The sequence below is a fragment of the Melospiza georgiana genome, chromosome 2 (assembly GCF_028018845.1).
Source record: "Melospiza georgiana isolate bMelGeo1 chromosome 2, bMelGeo1.pri, whole genome shotgun sequence".
In the NCBI taxonomy this organism is placed as follows: domain Eukaryota; kingdom Metazoa; phylum Chordata; class Aves; order Passeriformes; family Passerellidae; genus Melospiza; species Melospiza georgiana.
In genome coordinates, this window is record NC_080431.1 from 57734236 (window position 1) to 57760301 (window position 26066).

General features: G+C 38.0%; 1 protein-coding gene across 3 annotated transcripts; it reads left to right on the forward strand.

Moving 5' to 3' along the window:
* Positions 1 to 8391: 8391 nt before the first annotated feature.
* SPART (spartin) lies at positions 8392 to 25399 on the forward strand. Of its 3 annotated transcripts, none has more exons than XM_058045657.1 (9): positions 8392 to 8438; positions 13455 to 14290; positions 15458 to 15655; positions 16649 to 16753; positions 18564 to 18693; positions 19481 to 19675; positions 20672 to 20830; positions 20909 to 20999; positions 23751 to 25399. In XM_058045657.1, exons 2-9 carry the CDS (start codon positions 13457 to 13459, stop codon positions 23935 to 23937), a joined length of 1899 nt encoding a protein of 632 aa, XP_057901640.1. In that variant the 5' UTR covers positions 8392 to 8438; positions 13455 to 13456; the 3' UTR covers positions 23938 to 25399. The 3 variants fall into 3 exon arrangements, with proteins under 3 accessions (XP_057901640.1, XP_057901642.1, XP_057901641.1); XM_058045658.1 differs by lacking the exon at positions 8392 to 8438 and adding an exon at positions 9379 to 9415; XM_058045659.1 differs by lacking the exon at positions 16649 to 16753.
* The last annotated feature ends 667 nt before the right edge of the window (positions 25400 to 26066 follow it).

A 26066-nucleotide genomic window follows, 5' to 3' on the forward strand; every position in this document is an offset into this window, starting at 1 on the left:
TCATGTGTTGTTTTTGTTTGGTTGGTTTTAAACCAGGACTGTTAAGATCATTATGCCCTTGTCCTTTCTGCATTTCACAAGTATGCAAACAGCATGAATTCCTGAGTACTCAAAGGGTGAAAAGACTATCAGTTCATTTGGTCTGCAAGAGGCAAAGTGAAGGATGTTTTGGTCCTACAGGTATAGAGACTTCTTCAAGCCAGGTTAATTCCTTAATAACATTTATTGAGATGATGCACATAAAAAACCCCCTTAGCTTTAATTAAACTGCATATTATGTTTTCTTAAATATTTTATTAAATAAATAATATTTGAGGTAATAAAAAACCATTCTGGAATATAATAATGTCTCAGGCACTGAGGGAATAGAGTATGAAACTCATTAAAATGTAGTAATTGAGATATTACCTTGTTACTTGCATTTCAATACTTTATCTTGTAGGTTAAAGAGTTCTCAGTGATAGTTATTGGAATTTGTTTTAAATTAGTCCCAGAAGGGTTTTCCTTGTACTCCCTTTATAAAAAAAAAAAAAAAAAGTAGATATTAAATATTTCAATTGCAATATTCTGAAGTTTAATATAAATTCAAGAAAGTTTAAAAAATGTCATTTTCATTTCAGGAAAGTTTCATGTCCACTAAATTTAATACATATTTCTCCTTCATTCAAGAAGATTGAATGAAGAAAACAGTAATTTTACTGTAGGTTCTTTATACAATGGAACAAATTGCCAACACTTGTACTAGGCAGTTTACCTAAGGAAGAACATAAAGACAAAAACTAAGCTTTTGCTAAAGTTCAACTTTTATATTGTAATATCCAAGCTGGAATAACCATGAGACATATCTGGGTAAAGGATGCAGCCTGCTAACCTAAGAAAGAGGAGTTAGCATAAACACAGAGGTTAGCAGGTCATATTCTCTAGACCCTTGGACAGAATCCTACAGATGTAGGTCCATTTCTGGCAAGTCAGTCCATCACATTTTAGAAGTACTTAGGTGTCTGTGTCAGTGTTGTCTCATTTTTCTCTATGTTTCGGCAAATTTAAAAATGAATTCAATACTGCAAACGAATGTATTACCTAGCATGTTTACCTGTATATTCAAGGTCAAGGCTCCTCACTGAGTTTCCTAAGTATTAATAACAGAGCTGTGAACTTTCAGGTGGCTTTTTCATTCAACTTTTACTGCTTCTGATGATTAGATTGAATGAACTATTGACCATTGTTCCATATTATACAGCTGTTCATTATGAGATTTACTGACCTTTACTTGATATTACCCATTTTAAGAAACTTTGGAGCTTTATGTCAGTTTCTGATGGCAGTTTTTGTCCATCAAACTAGTAAATATAAAAAATTTCTCATAAAATAAAAAGCATAGGCATTGGATTTACAGAAATAAAAAAAAATTCAGGAAGTTTTTGGTCTATGGGTTAGCAAGTAATGCAGTCAAAACAAGGCTGTAAATCCAGAATTACTGAATTGAAACCTAATGGTGCATTCTAGCTAATAAAATCATGCTTACATTTTACATTATAACTTCAAGCAGATATGGCCACAGTACAACCTTCAGTGTTACGCAGAAATATTGAAAATAGGTGTAAGTATCTCTCTGCTATCCATTAGTTTGCAGTACAGATGCTAACAAAGCCTTCAGTATTCATTTCAGGCTCAAACCTCTGTGCATTACAATGCCATCCTGCTTTCTTTTCTGCAGTTTAGTCTGCAAACAAGAGATAAAAATGTAATGTACGGAGAGCAGCAGAAAAGGTTCTTCCAATCTTTCAATAGCTTCTCCAAGGACAGTTAGCTGAAATACATAAATAACTGAACTGTGGTAGCAGAGATAAATTCCATCCTGTTTTGATTGCTGAGGCCACAGCAACAGCTTAGCAGAAAAGAACAATGCCAGGATCTCATTGTGCCTCCAGATCAGGTCAGCACAATCCTAAAGGTTCCTTCTTATAACTTGGGATTGTTGTGACCCAGGTGCAGCACCCAGCACTTTGCCTTGTTGAACCTCAGACAATTGACCTCAGCCCTTTGGATCCAGCCTGCAGATCCCTCTGCAGAGCCCTCCTACCCTCCAGCAGCCAACAGCCCTGCCTGATTTGGTGTCATCTGCAAACTGAGGGGATACTGGATCCCCTTGTCCGGATCCCCTTGTCCTGAGCCCTGGGGAACACCATTAGTGACTGGCTGCCAGCTGGATGTAGCTCCACTCACCACCACTTTCTGGGCCCAAGCAGCTGGCCAGGTTTTTACCCAGTGTCCAAACCATGAGCAGCCAGTTTCTCCAGGAGAATGCTGTGGGCAATGGTGTCAAAGCCTTTACTTTGATTTACAAAGTACTGTCTGTGCTGCACAGAACTATTGTCCATGCCTATTTGTCTCCTTCTTACCACCCATAACGCTCACCTCCCTGCTCTCACTCCTCTGTGTTTTTTGGGCACTCAGCCCTTTGCAACTCTCTCTGGTCTACAGCTGAGTGCAATCAAAATCTATTTCTCATAGAACATTGGGCACCCAAAGCTGCATATAATTGCAAAGCAGTCTTTTAGCAAATGAGCCCCAGGGCTCAGGTCATCCTGCAGAAACCTGAAAGGACAAGGTGGAGACAGCCAAAACTTTGCTCACAGTAGTGTTCTGTGTATGTCTTGGGTTGTGTGAGCCAGGAGGGCCAAGTCTCCCCGTCCTGGGTCTTCCAAGGCTCACCTTCATGTGGGCTGACATGTTAGGGACAGGATGCTTGTGTGTCTAGTAGCCTGGACTAGAAAAATAAGCATCTTCAACAAGTAGGGAGAAAAAAGGGCTAATGTTGTGAAAGGTGTCCTTGTCCCTTTACAAGGCCAAGGAAAGAGGTGGTGGGGTTACACTTGAGGAGATTGGTAAGGCTTGGGATAGATGATAAGAGGAGCTTGTTGGACATTCATAAAGACTTGGTTGAGTAAGTATTTTGTTCTGTAACAGAAGCGAAGTCATTTTCTGTATCATCCAAACAAGCTTGTAGGTTGTTTAATGATACAAAAGTCTCACATAAATGGAATCTCGTATAAGATACAACAAAGCCTGATTTCAGGCTAAACATGCCCATCATCAAATTTTCATCCTTTTAGATAAATGGGTAAGTACTACATTTCATACTCTTTATCTGTGAGGCCAAAGTATAAACCTCCAATTCAGACACCTAAATGAAATGGTCAGATTTTCAAATGTGTTATTCAGCCATTCTCAGGCAGCACATTTCAGAATAGGACCGTGCCATTTAACTGTAACAGAGCAGCCAATCATACAAATAACTACAGTTTTTCTCAAAGCAATGTGAATGCTGCCATCTAGCTATACAATATCAGCATATCTCTTCAAACTGTGAAGAGCTGAGACTACAAGAAGATGACCTAGAACTTCCATGGGCAGGGTCACAGATTGCCTCATCTAAATCATAGGAAAACAGATGTTCCCCCACACCATCTGTAGCAAAATCTTGATGAAATTTATTCTTACATTAAATTTCTTGATGAAATTTAATCTTAAAATGAAATTCATTTCTTACATCAAAATCTTGATTACATTTATTCTTACCACATACATATCACATCTTACATATTACAAGGCCCTAATTCTGCCAATATAATTTTATAAAGTTTGGGCTTATGTGCATTTGTACACACATACACACTCACAGACACAGCTAATTAGAATTACAGCTTCTTATTAAAAGACAAAGAGACTGCATGCAGTCAAATTACTAACTCAAGTTATCACAAAGGCAAAGCCACTTGGACATTGAATAACATGAGAAAAACAACACTTAATTTTACTGATGCTATAATTAGTTTTCAGTTTGACATATTAGTGCTTGATTGTGGTGTGAGCCACAGAAACCAGAAGACAGAAGAGAAGTTACCTTTCATGTTCCCAGAGAAAGTAATTTATGGTGAAGCGCTATCAACATGCAGACCTCTGTTTCTCCTAAACATCAAGAGTATTAAAAAATATGTTTAATTATGGATTAATTATGAGATGTACTGCTTTCTAACTCTGCACTTTCAATCTTGCATTTTTAATCTCCTGTGTAGCCTTCCACCCTCTTCAAAAAACCTGTAAAACAACAACCAAGAAACCCAGGATAAATGTCATAATTCAGTATTCTTTATTAGCTGTATACAGTTTCACTCCTGCACTTATGAAGTGCAAAGTGCCCAACAATAGTCTCTCTTTTTTGACAGCATCACACTTTTCCAACTTTGGTGCTGAAAGAAAAATATTTCAACATCTCTGCTGCTTTCTGCAGTCTGGCAGTATGTCACATCACTCTGGAAAACATATAGTTTTTATCTAATAAAGCGTCCACTATTCCAAGTGCCACAAAGAAAGCATGATGGAATACTCACTCCATCAGCATTTGAATTTATTCTTCCTCTGAACTGAACAACCAGCATCTCAATATTGTATCAACATGTGAGAATAACTTGAGTAGTGTGGTGCCCAGCTTTGCTGTGGGTCTGTCACAGCACCCATAAACCATCCAAGAGAAGATCTTTGTTACCACTAGTCTTTACAGAGCCAGATTTTTTCCCTGATTTTTCCACTTTTGACCATTTTTGTCAACTCGTTTTATGTATTGCTGAATAAACAAACTCCCAGTCAACTTAAGCTGGCCCATCATCTGTCTCTCTCATTCTCTCATTGCTGTCCCCATTAGCAGACCCTCCAAGAGCACATTGATCCTTTTCCAGAAACATTTTCCCTACGCTGAACTTGAGGACCACGTTTGTATTATCTCTGACAGTCAGAAATGTTAAATCTGGGGTCCCATAAAATGGTCTTGGTTTTCTGTGCTTGCTCTGTAGGTACAACACAAGAATACAGCAGACTGGGGAGACAGCATTTAGTGATTACGCACATGCAAATAAGTGCTTCCAGCAAAAGGCAGGGAAAAACTTGCAGAAGGTGGCAGCAGCCTGGCACATGGCCAAATGCAGTGCACAGATGCTGTCTGGACCTGGATCTGTTTCTTTGAACTAGAGCCTCCCTCTTCTCAGGGCTATACTGGTAACAGTCAGGTTATTCCAAAACCCTTTGGGACTGGCCATCCCAGATGGGATCGTCTCAGGAATTAGGTGCCTTTCCAGATGTTTCATACTTGTCTGCTCTAAGTGCATTACCCCTGCTTGTAGCCCAAGGCTGTTAACACTGCACAGAGATGTTGAAGATGTGTTCTTGCACCTTAACAAAGTGCCAGTTCAGTCTGAGGTCAGTGGCTGGCATAATTTCAAAAAGGTGCAATATTACCTTTGTCAGACAGCTCTTATTGCTGTTTCCTTGCTTGGCCTCAGTATATTTTTTCTGCAAACGATTATGGAGTTTGAAGTCAGAAAAAAGGTAATAATCACAGTGAGATCATCTATTCATCTACCACAAAACTTTTTACTATTGTTAGGAGCTGTGGAATAATTACATATTCCGTTGTATCCACACAACAGTGATTTATTTTGCTTTCTTCAGTGATTCAGGGACTGCTGACTTAAGGCACTCTGTCCATGCACCCTGATTCCCATCAGATGTGTAACCAGGTTCCAGTTGTAGTGGCATTTGGCATGAGTCAATGAAATTTATTTGCATACAACTATGTGGTTTGGGAGAATTCTCACATCATTTTTACTCACAGCCTCACTCTCTCAGGTTTGTTAGCATTTACAGATCAGTCTGAGATCCCTCAATGATTTCACTGTTTGTGATGCTTAAGCAGCTTAGAAAGAATATATCTATATACCTGCCTATATACCTATATACGTGCCTATATACCTTAATACAGATATATTCACAGATAATGCCTAGCTTGCATAGAACTTTATGTTATTAAAGTATAAAAAGGAGATATTTGGGGGAAATTATTTTTATGAAAGTGCAGACAAAAATTAAACAAGCCCACAGTTGATGTTAAGATTGAAATCACTAAAGATACAGCTTTTACAAATGAGGTTGAAGACTTGGAAAAAAATCAGACAGTTTAAAATTTGCAGATTCAGGTGAGGCAAAAGCAGTTTATTTCTATAGCTGTAGGAGGGAACATGTCATGGTAGCAATTCAACCCTCAGTCTAATTCTGACTTAAAGCAAAAGTACTGGGGCTTATATAAATTGACAAGTGAGGTGGGGGGTGATACAGCAGAGCAGTGTCTGGTGGAAGGAAAGGCTGTCAGGGCACATGTGCCCAAGTGTTCCTATAACAGCTCAGAGCACAGCCTTGGTACTCAGCTGTCCAGCTCACCCCTCCCTTGCTTCTGACACTGCTGTGCCCCTCATCAACTTCTGGACTCGCAAGGTCTGCTCCCACAAAACAACGTTGGCAAAGGTACCCCCTGCATGGTTAAAAACCTTTAAAAGTCCTTCTATTGTCTTGTGGCCCTGCTTCAAAAGAGAGCATCACTTTTTGTAATAAAATAATTCTTTACTTCCTTGTAAGCTTTGCATGTACAGGCATAACATAATCCAGTAACATCCGGTTACCTGAGCACAATGTGCCATCTGCTTAAAGAAATGTTTAGGGTCCTCTCCACCAGCCCAAACCCTTATCTTTCCACACAATGCTTCACGTGCAAATATTGTCCTCACCGCAGTTTGGAAAGAGGAACCCTCCCTGATTTGTGGACAGCTTGTCTCTCATCATCACTGCTGTTCTGAAAGAGGAACTCTCCCTGATGTGTGGACAACCTTTTCTCTTTCAGGCTGCTCTGTTTCTTGTCAGTAGGAAAAGGACTGAAGAGCAGGGACATGAAAAGTTTGCAACACAGAATTGCTAGAAAAATGTTATGCTAGAAACCTCAACGTGTGACAAATTTCCAAAGATACTTTGGAGCTAAATGAATCTTAGAGGTAAACCCACCTGTCAAAGGGCTGGGCAGGGCTGCCACTATGTAAAGTCAATATTTACTATGAATTTCTTATGGTCTGTGGTCCTAAGCGTGTTAAACAATGAACACAGTCATTTACAGACACAGTACCTCAGAAAGCAAGTCAGTGAGCCTTAACAGGGCTGGAACCTAGCAAGCTCTGGAAGAGATAGCACAGATAAAAGAGTCATGCACCATGGAATGCACCTTTGCTAGATCTAACCAGGCTAGAAATTTTCCACTTGGAAGTCAAGCTGCAGAAGAATTTTAGCATTGATGATCAAAGCTGCAAATCAGTAATATATGCCAGATTATATCCAGTAATTTGAGCAGCTGTTTCAATGGAGCAGCTGTTTCAATGAACACTTGGAAGTTTGACCGAAATTATGAGTGCTCATGTTCTAAAGCAAGTGCTGGATGTTTAGTGAGGTAATTTTTCCTTTTGTTCTTTCACAGCACCAGTGCACAGGTTCATCTACCCCTTCCCACAGCGTAGGACTTAGGGCAACAACCAGCTCCAGCTTGCCCTGGCTGGTAAGTCTCACCTGGAGACAGCCACCTTTGGAAGAGCAACCTTGCTCAGTGCAGCCGGCCTTTTCGGCACAATTAGAGTAGCAGTCCAAATGAAATGTGAAAATATGATATGAAAGGGGAGACTTCAGAATGATAGCTTTTGGGTCTTACTTTTCCATTTTTTGTATATTCATACTGACTCCACAACTAAAATTTGGGCATATGTGCTTTTGTACACACACGAGCACCTAACTAGAATTACAGATTCTCAATAAAAGATGAAGAGATATATGGATTTAAACTACTAACTCAATTCCTTTCAAATGGCAAAGCCACTCAGCTACTGAAAAACAACGGGGAAAAAGCCCCCATGGTATCACTAGGGGTATACATTATTTTTCAGTTTGATGGGCTGATCGTAGATGGTGGTGAGAGCCACAGAAACCAGAAGTCAAAAGAGAAGCGATCTTCCATATTCCAGCGAAACTACTTTATAGTGAAGTGAAATCAACATGCACACACCTCTGCTCCTCCTAAACATCAGGAGCATTAAAAAAAGAGGAAAAAAAAGAAAAAAAAAATAAAAGGAAGTAGGAATACCGTATGAGACGCGCTGCTAACTCCGCATTTCCAATTTCGCATTTTTAATCTTCTATGTAGAACCCTTCCAACCCAGTCCCCCTAAAAACCCCAAAACAAAACAAACAACAAAAACCCAACTCACAAAAACAAACAAACAAGCAACACTCAAAAATATCAAAAATACAAACAGACCAATAGAAAACAGAAAAAAACAACACCGAAACCAGGACAAACTGCACACTTCAGCCTTCTTTATCGGATGATGAAGCTCCGCCCCGGGCCAAGGCCGGCCCGCGCCGGGTGACGCCACAGCCGCGACCCTTCGGCCCCGCCCGCTGCGCCTGACCCGGGCGGGGCCGGTGGCGCAGGCGGGGCAGGGCCGGGCCGGGCCGGGCCAGGCGGGGCAGGGCAGGGCTGGGCTCGGCGCGGTGTGGAGGCTCCCGGCTCGGTGAGGCGGGCGCGGGGTCGGGCCCCGCCGGGCTGTCGGGGGTCCCTGCGGAGCCGGGGGGCGCTGGTTGTAGCGGGGCGGGCAGGGGGAGGCACCGGAGCGGGCCGAGGCCGGGCAGCGGCCGCCGGAGAGCCGGGAGCCCCCGCGGGCAGGTGGTGGGAGGGAGAGGCGGGGAGGGCCGGGATCTGGGCAGGTTGAGGTGACCCTGGTGGTAAATAATGTATTGAATGTCTTGAGGGGTTATTTGTCAGAGTACTTCGGAGAGGTGCTCCTTTTATTTTGTCTTGTTTGTTTTGTTTTTAAAGGATTCGTGTCAGACCGGTTGGAGTTTCTTGAATCTGCTAAAACGTTGGTAGAGATCAGAAACCGGCAGGCACACATAGCTAATGAAATAGTATTAAATAGCAGTCTTACATAACACCGAATTTTCCATGACGATCTTGCAATGTTTTGGAATGGTAGTACGATGTCTTTGTACTTCGGTGCTGCGGAAAGCGTCAGTGCCGGGCAGCGCAGCTGCGAGATGAAGGGCATTGTCTGCCCTCCTGGTTCTCTGCTTTCTCTTTTAGAGAAGTGACAAGTAGGCACCCGGGGCCTGGAAGCTCTGTGGTGACAGCATGTGATGGAGGTGCAGACCGAGGAGTCAAGAAGGAAGCTCTTTTATTTGGACAGAAATAACCTTAAAGCTGCAGTAGATGAGGAAAATTAGACGTGCTGAGTGAATGTAGGTGCTAGGATACCAGCCTGAGAAGAAGGTGTAGTTTGAGATGTCAGAGGATGGCAGTTTACTGAAGTGTTTGGTAATTTTGAGAGGAAGAATTACTTTAATAGCACTAACTCTTTCTGTTGTCTAGTCTGTGATACTATCTAGTATGACAAATTTTTTTTCTTTCCTTAAAAACTAGGAGTAGGCTGCCACTTAATGAAAAAATTAAAAGCTTCTTTAAACAACCTAAATAAGCTAAAAGCATAAAAAGGTAAATTTCTTAGCAAGTACCTGGCTTGTATTAGTTTATAGTCTAGATACCATTTAATTATTTCAATTCTTGAAAGTTACTAATACTTTCTTACTTGCTCTTTTCATATTGAAATAAGGCTGAAACAGTTGTGTTTGCACGGTACTTTGTAGTTGGTGGCTGAGAGAAAAACAGTTTTACAAATAAGAAGAGCTCTTGGATTACGCATGTTTTACTTTGGTTTTTTTTTAAATTTGATTTGCATTTTCCTCCCCTACTCTCCTTTAAGAATAGTGAGTTGGCAAGTGTATCTGCCTCTGTCAGTCAGGCTGTTTAATCCTCTTAATAGGCCTTAGACTTCATGTTTACAGTCTAGCAGTGAGATCCACCATTGACCTGTATTTTTGTTAATATACATTACTTTTTAATGGAGTGGACTTTCCTGCTTCAGAGGAAGGATGGGTGAGATGGTAGTTTACAATATCAAATTAAACTCAAGTTTCATTGTTGCACTGTAGCCTCCTTTGGTCAAGTCACTTAAAACCACAGAGTATATCTGTACTGATAGAAGAAGAAGGGCTCAAGTGCTCGACTGATCTGTGATTATTTACAGTGCCCTTTAGCTCTTGCCTCAATTTTGGACTGTCTTTCTCTCAGACAAAGTTCCTCTGAATCTTAATTAACACTAAATGGTACAGATCTGGGCTGATCTGAACAGGCCATAGGACCAAAGATTAGCTGGCAGTGCTCTCAGTATTGTAATACACATTATCCCATTCATTACAGCTTTAAAACAGAGGAAATGAGATTCAGCATTATACAGGAGTGGATTACTCCTGTAATAAGTATTACAGGAGTAAATATTTAAATATATACAGATAAATATTAAAACATGCAGGACACTTAAATGCTATATTAAGATTGTACATTTAAAAAAGTGAAAAAGTATATTCCTTGGATATGATTAGATTGCTATTTAAATGTTCTCTTTCAGATAATATTTATTTTTGTGTTGTGAGGGAGCAATTAGATAAGCTTATTTAATACCATCCATTCTTTTGTATTAGTTGCAAACAATTACTAAGAAAGAATGAAATTTTAGTTCATGAAAGAATGAAAGTTTAGTTTAGTGAGAACTTTTAGTTCTCATATGTTTAGCTTGAAATCCACTGTGATGTCCTTCCTCCATTTCCAAGTGCTCTGCCAACCAGATGCATTATTTGGAGGTGACTGTGCTGCACATGTACTGCAAACTTGGGATGTTTCAGACAATCAGAGTTCCTGAGCCAGCTTTTGTGGCTGTGCTGTGCACCAGTGCTCTGTGGACACTGATGGTGCTGACATCTCCATTTCCCTTCAGAGCTTTTCCAGTGTCATTAAAGACTGAGCTTTAGCAAGAACAGTGCAGTTGTCAGTATGAGAACTATACAGTGAAGAGTAAATGAATTAAATATTAAGTTGAAATGTAGTTAGGATTTTACTTGATGTCACTTCTTGTTATATACTAACAATCACTAGCAAAAGGATTATTTGAAACCTGTAAAGTATCTTTGCATTAGCCTCACCCAGAAAAAAACCCCAAATCAATAAACACGGGTCAAAGGGGACTTGTACTGCAATTGTGCTCACACAAATGAATCATTTACTTCAAGCCTTGAGAAAGGACTTTATACAGGCTTGGGGATACAGGCACAAAAAATCTTAAATCACTACATTTTGCTCAATAGAAAAGTAAATGGTGATGATAGATTAAACTTGTCCATCCTTCTCAGTCTTCTAAACATTTTCTGTGTTTTAAGAACCTACAATTCTCAAATCAGAGTCTTTACTGTTAAATTGGTTTTCATCTTCATACCCTAATTAAAAGGAAAAGTGAATTTTTCAATAGTGAGTACAAGTGATGATACACAGTGATGTGCTTTGGCTGTCAACAGGTTTTTCTGCTGTAAGGATCCACCTATATACACAACCTAGTAAGGAGTTCTTTCCAATTGCTTTTACTCTGAGTGTTTGCTGTTGTGCCGGTCAGGAGCATACTCTTAACTTCTAAAGCTGATGTCCTTGGTGGTTAGTAAATACACACTTATGCCAGGGTTCTTTAGCTTAAAGATGCTGAGCCTCTTGGCAACAAGTGACTGCAGTCAATCAGCAAACTCTCCTCTAGCCCAAAATTTGCTGCATGATGGGCAGTGAACCTGGTGGCTAGAGCTGCTGCTGACCCACTCCACTGGGCTGACTTCTCTGTTTTATTCTGAGCTATGTATCTGTTGTTGTACTGAGACCACTCATCTTGACTTTATGTGAAATTGGATTCTGTAGCATCACAAAAACAGATGCCTCCCAGATTACACGGCACTTCTGTTGTGTGACTGCAGATGCATCACTTACCTAAATGCTCTCTGCATTTTCATTATAGAGTGTGGGAGCAGAACACAGTATTCTTTGCTTATTTAAAATGTTTTCATGACCTGCACTTTGTAAGTTTCTTCGTTTTTGTTGGAGTAGAGGGAGGATATTTTCCAGATTATTTTTTTATTTAGTTTGTTGATAGTCTAAAACAAGAAGAGACATTAAGTAAACTTAAGTAAACTTAAGTTTACTTAAACTTAAGTTTAAGTAAACTTAAACTTAAATAGTAAACTAATTTTAAACTTAAAATCCTATTTCAGGATTTTATTACAAGTTTGGATTTAATTCTTTTTTCTTTCCAAGTAATTATTTATTATTACTGATCTCCTTTCTTCTTTTCACCCATTATATTTGTAGAGACTAATCCAATCTCTTAGCCTTTGTTGTATTGCCTTGGTAAGCCAAACCTACACCTTTCTAGGGAAGAGTGATTGATTCATCAGAGAAAAAACCTGCCCACCTCTTCCTCTTCTGGCACAGCTTCCTTGGATGTGGCTCAGTGTGTGAATTCTCACCAAAGCTCTGTACCATGATGTTAATGCATCTGCCCATGTAATGGATGTATTTTCAGTCTTGCACTTTGTATTTTACTTACCCCCATGTTTTCTGTGGCTTAATATCATTGTGATTGACAGATGTTTCCTTTCTTACAACTCCCTTACTGCAGAGAATCATGGTTTTGCTTGAAAATATCTGCTCTTTAATTTAATATAGTATCCCATTTTTGTTTGATCGTTATTCTCTTTTAGTATAATTGCCTGCATTTCCTCTCAAGGCTGTCAGCAATAAAACCCAAACCAAACCCAAATTCATTGGAATTAATTATTTGTATTTCCTGTGTTTGGCCAAGACTGACAATCTGTGTACAGTTAAAACAATGAGTTAACAAATTTTAGAATTCTAACAAGCCTTCTGGATTCTTTTCCACACTTCAGCTGAAATACATCAGGCATTTTGAGGAATACATTCTGAAACAGACTTAGAATCTGCAAACTTTTGTACATGTTGGAACTTCGAATTTTTTGCGCTAGGGGTGCAAGGATTGTAAAACACCAGTTGCCTTTTCTCACTGTAAAGGAAATAAGTAATTCCATGTTTTTATTTTGTAAAGCACAGCTTTAACTGTTCAAAGTATATCACAGTTTTGTTTGTTCATGTTAGTTGATCGAGATCTAAAAATCTGTTGAGTGCTTTCTCTTAAATTATTCAAATGGAAATACACTGTTTGAAAGTTCAGCCTTTATTTAAATAGACAAAATGGTAACTGAATTTTTTAAAACCTTAGAGATATTTTTGGCAAAGTTAGATTTTTTTAAAGTTAGTTGTTTATTCCTCTTGTTTGCTACTGATCTTGAAGATGAAAAATTTAGTATCAGGCACGCCCATGTTCTTCTGATGTTTAATTATTAAGAAATAAATATCTGTGATGCAACTATATTTGATGGTTTTAGATTCCTTGCTGTCTTGGAATCATGTCAGCTGAATCTGAATGTTATTAGGAGATAACATATCAGACACTGTTCCAAGCAACTAGATAGATTTCTGCTAATACTGGCAGTAGGGTCATCATTAAGAAGACATTTTATTCTAAGGTAAACATTGTTTGGCTTTCTCTCTGTATATTCTTATTGATTTTTATTCCAATTTGCAGTAATGGAACAACTGCCGGATCCGGTTATGCAAGCAGATGCAAATATTAAAGCCATTAATGAAGAGTACAGGAAAGCCTTTATTTTTATCAATAAAGGACTGAATACAGATGAACTGGGTCAGAAGGAAGAGGCAAGAAGTTACTATGAGCAAGGGCTTAATCACTTGCTCCGAGGAGTTAGCATTCCATCAGAGGGTCCTGAGTGTGCAGGGTCCCAGTGGGAGTCTGCCAGGCAAATGCAGCAGAAGATGAGAGAAACCCTGCAAAATGTTCGTGCTCGACTCGGCAGTCTAGAGCAAAACACCCCACCAGCACAAGCATCTCCTGCTATGATGGATACCCCTCCTGGGGTGCCCAAATTATACCCCTCCCTTCCTTCCAAAGAAAAGCCAGAAAGACCCCCTCCCCCTAATTCCCTGCTTGTTCCAAGTCAGTTGCCTGCAGCAGATGGAAGTGTTGCATCTGTGAGTCAGGGGCAAATTCCAGCTATGAGTCCATCATCTGCAAAACCTCTTTGTCTGCCAAATGAAGCACCTCCTGCCTACACTCCTCAAGCTACCAATGGCCACTTTACTGTGTCCTATGGCACAGACTCTGGGGAGTTTTCTTCTGTCAGTGAGGACTACTACAACAACAAATGTACTCAGCCACCTCCCCTGGAAAACCTGGGAGTGGATGCAGATGAGCTGATCTTGATTCCCCAAGGAGTACAGATATTTTTTGTGACTCCTGATGGGCAGGTTAGTGCTCCTTCATATCCTGGATATCTGCGCATCGTCAAGTTCTTGGATACAGATAGTGAAGCTGCTCGGAATCGTCCACCGGCGTTTCTTCAGGTAACAGGAAAATAATTTTCTCCTTTAATTAAAACTGTCACAAAGCTCTAACAGGAAATCTTCTTAGGTTCTTGCTCTTGTGAGCTTAAACATCCCTGTGATAAAATGAAGGATGTTACAGGTGCTGCAGAAATGGTTTTCTGCAGGTACACACTTCTACAACTCTTTCTGTGGAAAGCACCTCTGTACCTTCCCAAGGTTTTCAAGTGCTCACTGTTCTGGTGAATTCTGGTATGTAAAGGAATTGACTTAACATGTCTTTCCATTTCATAAAATTGACTTGTTTTTTCATGTAGAGAAGACATTTTGATTCACCTGTTGTAACAAATCAGGATGAAATGGGATTAGGTGCTACCCTCTTCATTGTTAATTAGTTATAAGGTATTGCAGTTACAACTGATAATTTGGAATTTGAGAGTCCATGTTCATCCAGACTCAGTACTACAGATAAAAAAGATGCATTATTTGTATATTTTCAGAAAATATATGCAATATTTTCAGTCCTTACTTTCTTCATGTGGGCATGTTCTGTAATGAACATAATATTTCTGGTCTGGATTCTGACTCTGGATCTTCTTGTTACAGCTAAGATTGGCTGGTTTGGGGTCTGCTGGATCCTGATCTGGGGTCTGCTGGTTCAGCTCCACTCATGTTAGGTGTCTTCAATAGTAGGCCAGTGACAGCCATGCATTTCTATTTGTCCTGTCATGTAAACCTGTCCTGAGATCTCCAGAGTGGTACAGGCACTGTGAATCCTGACTTGTTTGGCAGTTCTTTTCATTTGAGAAATGAAAGATGAAACCTCAGTTAAGAGAGTACCATCCTGAATTCTAGTCTTCTATCCTGTGAAAATTAATACTTTCTCTATATTAGACTGTCAGAACTAATCAAGAATGATAGTTCCAGAATCACATGGGGATTGTTTTTCTTTTGTTCAGGATGGTATAAGGCTTTTTATTTTTCATCATAGAATCATAAAACAGTTTGAGTTGGAAAGGACCATAAAGATAATTTATTTCCACCCTCACTGTCATCAGCAGGGAACCTTTCACTAGAAGGTTCCACTGGAAATTTTATGGAAAATCAAGTTTATGGTGTGTTTCAGTGTGTTCTGCCTATCTTTCTTTTTCAATTCATCCTTTGATTCCATATACTTGTTTTTCCTAGGTTTGTGACTGGTTGTATCCTCTGATGTGTACCCAGTCTCCTGTTCTGTGCTGCAATACTGGGGTCTACATGTTCCCCGACACAATGTCTCAGATACCAGGGTCCTACGTGGGAGTAGTGCTGTCTTCAGAACTTCCAGCAGCTGACAGAGAGCTGTTTGAGGATCTGTTAAAACAGATGTCTGACCTACGAATCCAGGTAAATTTCTGGGCACTCTTTTATAAGCCAATAAGGAAAGGTATAAATCATCAATATATCCTCACATTTACATTTAGCTGTGTAAAATGACAGATTTTTGTCTTTGTGGTAAGCTCATCTGTGACAAATAGATAAAGTAGCCATGATAAAGCAGCATTGTAATGAAACTGAAGGTCCTGTGAGATGAGACAACAGAAGTTTTAAAATACTAAATTGTAAGCACAGAGTGGAGTTCAAGACCATTTTTTATATTTCCTCTATTTTTCTGAAAGAGACAGGACCCAGAATGAAATTACGTGTTCAGGAGAAAGCATGCTTTTCCTTATGTGTACATGCACATAACTCTCAATGTAGTTTTGATGATGGCATTCTTGGAATATCATGCCCAAACATGTTTACAGTTCAAAAATGTTAAGCCACTTCAGAGAAGATCTGTGAAAATAGTATGTACCTCAGAAATCTGCCTTCCAATGGGATCTTAAAGTAGATGAATCTGGTGCTTTATTGCAGTAAGATGTTGACAGGTAGAGAAAACAAAAAAAAAAGTCTAAAAAATGTGCAGTAAAATTCAGTGATTTGTAATAAAGTGGAGAATATTACTGTAAGAGCCCTGGAGCATAATTTCAGGAAGAGTGGTGATCAATAGCTACTTAAAAGATTATAGCATGATTAAATCTTTTCATGCAAGAATTTTGTTGATTCACCAAAAGCTGAATTCATGGATGATGAAGGACCAGTTTGGAGCATCCCATGAGGGCGGAATTCTGTTAGGGTGTAAATCCTGGTGAGTTCAGGAGAGAATTTCACTAGCGTAGGAGGCCACTAACTTTTCTTAAAAGAGGAAAGTACTTACAGAATTATGTGATATTCACTCACTGGATAAAATTCTGTCATTTTTCCTGCGTAGAAGTAGTTCAAATTGGATATCTTATTAGCTCCATATTTTCCTAAAACTTTGTGTTTTTGTTAATGTTCCCTGATGCGATGTCACAGGTGCCAGGATCCCATGAGAGAGTAGGGTTACCTTCAGAGCTCCCAGCAACTATGAGAGCACATTTTGAAGATAAATTTAAACAGAGGTCTGGCCACAAAGTCCAGGTAAATCCCAGGACATTCCAAAATCCTATAGTAAAAAAAAAAAAAAAAAAAAAAGTCACAGAAATGCATGTTAATGCATGTTAGAATTGCTGATTTGATTGACAGCAGCTGTGTATGCTGTGTCCTGTGGTTATTTTTTTTTTTTTGTTAGATGGCTTTTTTGTGTTGTTGTTGTTTGGTTTCTTGTCAAACATCAATTCTGTTACTGCAGCCTGCCACATTTCAAATCAGCATATTTCTGAAGTCTTAAAAACTGTGATATATCACAAGTATTCCAAAGCCTAGTCTGATGGCCATTTAATGTGTCTGTTTTATATAGTAATTGTGAGTTTCTAATTGACAACTATACTTAATATAATTACAATACTGAGTCTGTTGTCTTATTAGAGAATCCATTTTCGCTCCTTAGAGTAGATCTTAGAAGTCTTGTTGACTGGTTTTCTTTATAGTGCCCCAAGCTGTGGCATAACTAAATTACATCTGGAACATAGTCTGGGTTTTTTGATAGGTTTTTTTGTTTGTTTTTTTACCTATAGCTGTTCATTGAGGTAATTTCTCCTGCTCAGCCCTCAGAGTGTTTTGGTCACATGCTGAAGACATTTCTTGAACCCTGAGATTTCACCTTGCTGTCAAGCAGTAAATGATGATGTAGTACATGTCAGTGATACATTGTTAACCTTCTGGGTAGCAACCTCCTAAGATTTCATCTACTCTTTCCTGTTAATGTTGGTTTTACTACAACATACAACATGTGCAATACCCTGCTTTTATATGCAGTAGATATTTCAGGGGAATTTAAGAATTCCCTGTAATAGCAAATACTGTTCTGTATTATGTATTCTGATCTTCCTGTGAGTTTAATCTATAAATGCTCTCATTTACACTCTTCTAGACTAAACAAAAATGTTTTTTCTTTCTGTCATTAACTAGCAGTGCTTTCAATCTTTGAAATGCTTGAGGGGCTTATTTACTTTTACATTGGAAAAGTTCTCTTAACAAAAACTTAAACCTATTACAATTTATTTAGGTTTCTGTAGTTAAAGTTTAATTATACATTGCCTGTGAACTGTGTAAAGTGATGTTACACATTTTAGAAGTGTTAAGCAGCCTGTGGTAGTGGTTGCTGTGTTTTAATGATTAACATTTACTCCAGAAACAGTAGAGTTTGACATGAAGTAACAAAGAACCTGCTCACCCAGTCTTAAATAGGGGTCAGTATTGTGCACAGTTTGATGTTTTCCTTGGCTGTGCCAGTCTAAAAAAGCAGCAACAGCACACAGCATGAATAATCTCCTTTATTTTTGAATTTGGGAGGAAAGAATGAGGAACAACACAGTCTCAACAGCTGCATTCCTTTAGTGTAGCTGGATTCTCTAAACAAAGACTGCAGTTCCCATGCTGAATAACAAAACAGTTGACTTCTGTCTGAGAAGATAAAAATGGGAGATGGACAGTCTCTTATGTGTTTTGCTGGTGATCTAGTAGTCTAAATTTTCCCTGCTTAGTTATTTGGCCATATGGCTACATTGGCAAGCAAACCTTTTCATTGTAGCTGGATCAAAAAAGTGTACAAAAAAGCTGACCTGCCTGGTAAGCTTTTTTGGTTGTCTAAAATTTTTGGAAAATTTCTAAACTTTTGGAAAAAGTAATTGAGTGTTAAATTTAGCTTGAGTTTCTGTACACTTAGCCAAGGCATGCACAACTTTAGTATTATTCCACAGTGGATGTGTATGTGTATGATCTAAACCAGAAATACTGATGATAGGTTGCAAAGTTGCAAGATACTGAGGTGTTTGCTTTCACTTGTCAGCCTTCTGAAGCCTCTAGTGATGCAATTCACTTGCCTCAGACTGTACATATCCAGCCACGACCTGAAGAAGCAGAAGATCAGAAAGAGTTACCAGAATGGAGTGAGAAAGTTGCCCATGGAATCTTGTCAGGTACAGCTGTAATAAGGGGATTTGTGTTGAACAGAAACCAATGTTAGTGACATTTTAACATATTTTCACCTAAAAGCATGGGTGCTGATAGAAGCAGAATGATCAGAAGTAGTTGTTCACTAGTTCCATTGTTGATCCTCTAGAGGATGCCTTGATGACCTTTGTAAAAACCATGCAGAATATAAATCCATTGCCAACAGTTTGTTCATTGCAAATGAGTTTGGCTTCTCATTTGACTCTATTAGAATATCACCTGCTGGGACTCAAACCACTGTGACAGAACAATTTTGCCCCTGTATGAACATATATTGCAATAGGCATCTGTTGTGATTTCTGCAGATAAACATGTGGGGTTTTTTTCCTCTGAAAACCTTTGGAATATACTGATGACCAACAGCCGATTGTATATGAATCTGCAAGGAGGGCTAAAGGGCTGGGTTTATATGTTTTCCTGAGTGCTAATAGTATTGAGATGTGCAGTTCTGTAAATTCTAACTGAGCTGGTGCTGGCATATCCATGGAAAAACTGAGTATCTGAATCAGGCTGACGTTTGGATATGGGCTGGCTGTATTAAACCTAAATAAAATGAACGTAAAAAGTGGTGGTATATGTGCAGAAATTACTGCAGGACTTCTGTGCTGTCCCATTCAGGGGAAAATATAATTGCAGACTCCAATCGGGAATGTTTCTAAACCTTCCTGTTTTGCAGAGGCAGAGGAGGGATAGATGAAGGAATCACAGTCCACAATATTGTACATACTAAGAAAATCAATTTTTGTCTTGAAGGTGCATCTTGGGTAAGCTGGGGCCTGATGAAAGGAGCAGAATACACGGGTAAAGCTATTCACAAAGGAGCTTCTAAACTGCGAGAGCACATTCAACCAGAAGAAAAGCCTGTGGAAGTCAACCCAACTGTAGCAAAGGGACTTCACGTAGCAAAACAGGCTACTGGAGGAGCTGTGAAAGTCAGCCAATTCTTAGGTAAAAATTTCCATCTCAAAGAATAGAATATTTTTGTCTTAAATAATAAAAACTTCGTAAAATGCAAGCTGGTTTCTCTAGCCAGTAAACTGGAGGAGTTACTGACTTGATAAAATTCAGAGATCAGTAGTTTGTACCTAGTTATCTCCTGCAAGTGATGTGCTTTAAGACTAGTACGTATTACTTGGCCCTGAGGCATCCTTTTCTTTCCTAAAAGAATAGTCTGTATAGTCTTAAGTTTGACATGCTTTTGAAAGTTTTAGACAGTTAATTCAGAATGTTGTCTCTTATTTTTTTAAGTTGATAACCATATTTTTTAAACCTCTACTCTCACTGGTTACTAACATACAGTAACAAGAGAATGTGTGTGTGCATATTTTTAAACACGCACACCTGAAACAAGTCTATCTAACTATGTACAAATATCAAAATAGAAATGGCCTGGTATTCAGAGATGCCTGGGAACCCTAACAACTCACAGTAACTTAATTTTGTTATTTATTATGTTTAAATATAAACATTAGTTTATATTTACCATCTAGCGACTCATCCAAGTTTAAAACTAAATTGTGCTGATCTTATATAACTACTTTGAAGAGTTGGAATGCTTGTAAGAAAGACTTCTACAGAAGACAAGTCAGGAAAGCAGCAGCTTGTTCTCTATCTACCATTTAGAGATAAGAAAGCAGTGGAAACAGTTTGTTGAAATTTGAGTGTGAGATGCGTATAAATGTCTTTTAAGGCACTTATTATTCACAAGGCCAACGTTACTTGTTTCTTAGGACTTGCAGCTATGTTGAACCTGAAAAATAAAGTTGCTTTGTATCAGTTGGGCACTTACATGTGGATTAAAGTCTGTCTTTTATATAAGCATATATAAATAGAAACATCACTTAAGACTTCACTGAAACTTCCTGTTAATTATGATTAAAGATTTTTAAAGAAGCATGTTCTATGTTCTCACTAAATAACCTGCATACTATTGTTTTATGTTAGTTGAAGGGGTGTGTTCTATAGCAAGCTGTGTTGGAAAGGAGCTGGCTCCACACGTGAAGAAGCATGGCAGCAAATTAGTTCCAGAATCCCTAAAGAAAGATAAAGATGGAAAATCTACTTTTGATGGTGCTCTGGTTGTAGCAGCAAGTGGAGTTCAAGGTAATAAAAATTCCCTACACTTTTTAAAATTACATATTTTTAGTGGTATGAACTGAAATAAGCTGATTGTTTCTACAGGGTTTTCAACAGTGTGGCAAGGTTTAGAAAGTGCAGCGAAGTGCATTGCTAAAAGTGTTTCAACTGAGACTGTAAAAACAGTCAAATACAAGTAAGTAACATTTTTATTGTTTTCATCTTCTATAGCACACTGTTACTATCTCTGAATACTGGCAAGAAAAGCTTATGAAAGTGCAGGGAAGCTAACTGAAATGCCTCCTTTGCTGTAATTATGTAGCATGTGATAAGGTGGTAAGTGCACAGTAATGGGCATCTCTTGTATGCAAAAATCCGAAATGAGGAATTGTAGGAAGTATTTTTTTAGTTCTTTATAGAAGTATTACAGCTTCAGGCTGTCTTACAAACAATGTTCAGATTTATATCTTTGCTCTATTATATAATATCATTATGAAAAAAATTACTGGTTTAAACCTCTGAGCTCTAATCCTGAATTTATGCAAACTTAGCTAAATTTATAAAAAATAAAAGAACCTCATCTGTCAGCAGGTTTGGCTAAAGCAAGGCAGTACAAAAATTAAGAAAATTTTTTAAGGAAATCTAAGGTAAATATAGCAATAATAGAACAGTCTCGCTTGCAGAATAAAGATGTTCTTAGAAGAAGATAGTGGGAGAAGAGGACAATAACATTTGGGATTAAGATGATGATACTGAGTTGATGGAAAGATGAAAGCTGTATGCATGTGGAGAATAATGGAATATATTGAAGTAACTGTGAAACATGAAATACACCTCTCAGAAAAAAGGCAGTACATTTAATAGAAAGTGAAGAGTAAGCAGAAGCAAGCAGTTTAAATGGAATTGGTGATAAGTGTAGCAAAAGAGATATTTAAAAGGATTGCTGAAAGTGCATGCAGGCTACAAGCCAATGGTAACAAGATAAACATCAGCATACAGTATTAAGCAGATTGGTATTCAGGATTGTGTTGTGATGCATTTCAAATAGGAGGCTAAATAGCAAAGTTCTAGTCAGGTGTGGTTTATTGCTAATGTTTTTTTTGCAGTAGGAATGTCAGGAGAAATTGTACTGGTACTCATTTCACATAAATTCATGTTAATGTTTTTGTTTTAGATACAAATATAGGAAATATGGAGATCAGCAGACAACAGACACTAAGAGTGAAAAACAATAAGTAACTACCTGTTGTAGCTAACTGCAATATGATTGAAAATATTTGATATGGAATCTTTAAAATCTATCCTTATAATTAGATTAAAATTTTACATAATCTCCCTTCTGTAAGCTGTTTTTTTTATTTCAGTGACAAAGATGTCTGCCACTCAAAATACCAGTGAATGAGCTAAATTCCACTTAATGGAAACAAAGCTAAAGGAGCACCATCAGTGTCTCTAAATAAAATTTTTAAAAGGCTAAAATTTAGCTGCAGTACCCTTGTGGATGGAATTTTAAAGAGATGCTCATCATATGCATGTTGATTAGAATGGGTGGGAAAATGTAGCTTCAGAAGTAATGTGTCTGCCAAAGTCCCATGCTACTAACTTTTTTTAAAACTATTTAAATAAATGCAGTGTATATATCTGCACAATTTTTTAAAAAGCAGTTAAAAATTATGCACTTTAGGCAGACAAACTAAAAAATTAGTTATCGGACATTAGGAAGTTGCCACTCTTACTGTACTGGATAAGCTACAATCGTACTTTAAATGAGATTACTTATTTTACTGATGCTGTACTGGCTTATGATGTTCCCGACGTGAAAATAATCAAATTGACAAACTAATCGAACTGACAGATACATCTGCTGTGAGATTAATTCTTTGTCCTGCAAATCCAATGTTGATGATTCAAGGCTGTTGCTCTATCAGAGAATTAAAGGCAAAACAAAAACCCACAAGCTCATTGTTAGTTCCAACCACACACTCTGGCTGCTTTACTGATATATTATAGATTTTTTGGGTTTTTTGATATTCTTTGCTTCTCTCTATCTTGAGGTCCTCAAAGAACCTCTTGTTGTAACAACCACAGAGAAAAAGTAACTCTGCTAACTGCTGGGATTCTGATGCTGCCAGGAATACTTCCCTTTGCCCTGGTTTGTCTGACTGCAGTGCTCTCTGGAGAAATGACTGGCTAGCCAGAACAGTTGAAGTTACTGCTCTCACTGTGCTCTTGTCCTCCTTCACTGTGCTTTCTGTGCACAACTGAGTCCTTAGTGTGAGACTGCCAACTTGCCCACTAAAGCACAAAGAAGCTGGACTCACAGCCCATGGGAGAGAACAAAGGTTTTTATCGCTTCATAATTTTCATTGTGTCCTCAAGATAGTTTTGTTGACCCTTTTGGAGTTCTGTATGATGCAGCATTCCAGGTGGGGGTCTCAGAAGAGAAGAGGAGAGGGAGAGAATCTCCTGCTGGCCATGCTGCTTTGGATGCAGCCCGGGATACAGTTGGCTTTCTATATAGAGAGTGTAGGAATTTTACCTAAGAACTAAGGTGAAAAAGGACCCATGGTGATTGCACAAAACTTCTCTCCCCTCCCTTCTTATCATTCTATAAATAGGTTTTTACTCTTCAAAATTGGAGGGGAAAAAGGGAGAATGACTGGAAGTGTTCTTGAAGAAAAAGAGAGGGAGTATATTGGTATTTTCAAAGAGCAATTGATCTGATAGAGCAGCAGCCTTTATTCAAATGGCTTCATAAATTCTAATAATTCTAATTATATTCTTTAGACATTTGGGCACTGTGCTTTTTTTTTTTTTTTTTTTTTTTTTTTTTTTTTTTTATGGAAATACCTGAATTTTGGCTCTCAAAAGAATAAAAGAATTCAATGAAGATTAAAATACTAAGTGTACAAATCTACAAAACTGTTAAACTGTTCTCTTTCCTTAGGTATGGAGAGGATGCTGGTCATGCTACAGACAACGCTATGAATTCTGCAATCAATGTTGGTGTTACAGCATTTAACATTGAAAATATTGGTATCAAATCTGTGGTAAAGAAAACTGCGAAGGAAACCGGCCATGCTGTGCTAGATGAATATAAAGTATTGGATAATGAGAAGAAGGGTAAAAAATGAAAGCAATTAAGTACTTCTCAGAGCCTTACATTAGAGATTAAACTTCCTATTTAGAAGTAACTACACTGCTCATCTGACATTGAACATTAATCACAATGTAGTTTTCAAGCCACTGTTACTTAATTTAAAAGGAAAATATAAAAGTAGGAAGAGTATTTGTAAGAGGAAAAATGAAAGTTGTCACCTCCTTGTTCAGTACAGAACAAGAGGTTTAAACAACTGGATCAGGGCTTTAGGCAACTGGAAGTTTGCAGTTCATATACTTGCATCTTTAAGCACTTTTTCAAAGTAATATATAGAATAATAGATTAATATAGAAATACTATTGTGAGTATTTTTGTAACACTTTATATTTATAAAGAAGATGGTGATACAGAAAGAGTAGGATGGCTAGTTCTGGAATAAGTAAAATTACCAGTTTTGGCTTTATAACTATCCTTAAGAATTAGTTTTACTGATCAAGCCTTGTCTTATTTAATATGTACTACTAATATAAGCATTGTGTTTCATTGTTTCATAGAGAATTTCTCTTTTCACCTACAAAAAAGCTGATCTTACCCAAAGTTCATGCTAGGAGAAATGAAAGATGAACCTCAGGTAATTAGGTAGTCATTCCCTTTCAAACATTTTTTTCCTCATCCAGCATATAAGTAAACCAAAGATACCGAGTATTTTTTCTAATGGAGAGTATTTACAGTTCTAGAAAAATGCATTTTCCAGTTAACTTCATAAGGAAAATACAAAGATTCTTTGAAATTCAGGTTTTTATGTAGAGAGAATAAGTATGGTTTTGCATAAATTAAAGTATTTTTCTGTGAAAATATTAGAGGGCACTGGGAAATTCTGTGCATTCTGTACTTTTCAGCTGATCCAGAAAGATTGAGATTATATATCATGACCTCATAATGGAAGACTCCTAATGTTTGAACAAATAGTTCTAATGGTCATCATCTTTGTTCCATTAAATTGATAGTTGCACAAGGGTGTGAAGTGTTGAAAAAGACAATGAAGACAAACCCTTTAGATTAAGAGTTGTGCAGAATAGACACTTCTGTGCAGATTTGTCATCCCATTTGTACCACAGTATAAAAGAACTCAAGATGTTAAATCCTTGAGATGCTTTGACTCTGCTACTTATTTAACACTTTACTATTGAGTCTTAAAGCTACTACACATTCTAATATTGGCTGGACCTACAACAGGCAGAATGCTAAAAACCTACAACTTATCTCCATTTCATGTAGATGGAGAAAATGACTATAAATTGTTGGTGGCAAGTGATATTTGTAGAAGATTGAAAAAATACAGTAACAACTAGGGTCTGTTAGAATGGTAATAGGTGCATATTTTGTGGTAGCTACTGCAGGTGTGTGCTTTAAAGTGAGAAATGTGAAGAAAGGATCTAACCACTTGAAGTGTAACTTTGATTTATGCAATAAAAATAAAATCTGTGCTTGACCTTTTTATGATATGGAGCTACTATATGGATCCATAAGTGGAAGAACTAGGACTTCTTCCGAAATAATAAAATAGCAGTATTGGGGTTTATATACAGTATAAACAAGCTCATCAGCTAGAGCTTAAATACTTCAAACTAATAAGTTCCATCCAAAGTACACTGCAACAATTTCTGTTACTATAGTCTGCCACTTGTCAGCTTGTGTAACCAGTTAAAGATTGCTGAAGATTTAACACTAGCAAAAGCATTTTTTGTTCCTATGAGCTGTATTTACAATAGGGATATAGGTATTTGTATCTTCTTTCTCCCTCGCATTTCAAGGTTTTGCATATAGCTCATACCGTTCAGTTTCATCTGGAAACCGTCAAAGCAAAAAGTTGCATTAAAACAACAGTTAAGATCAAGGTGTTACAGTCTTCAAGAGACCACATTGGAGTACACTGAGGAAAAACAACATTTAAATGCCATCAGTATCAGGTAGTGGTGTCCTGCTTAACCTGCTGTTGTTCTCTTCATGTGTATGTCTTTCAAAATGGATTAAAACTATTTTTTGAATGATGCCTACCCCATTTTGCAGTTTGTAATGTGCTATATCCATGATCTTCCCTTTTACATTGTTCCAAAGTTTAGTTAATTTTCCCAGCTGATGGTATGATACTTGAACTTACCT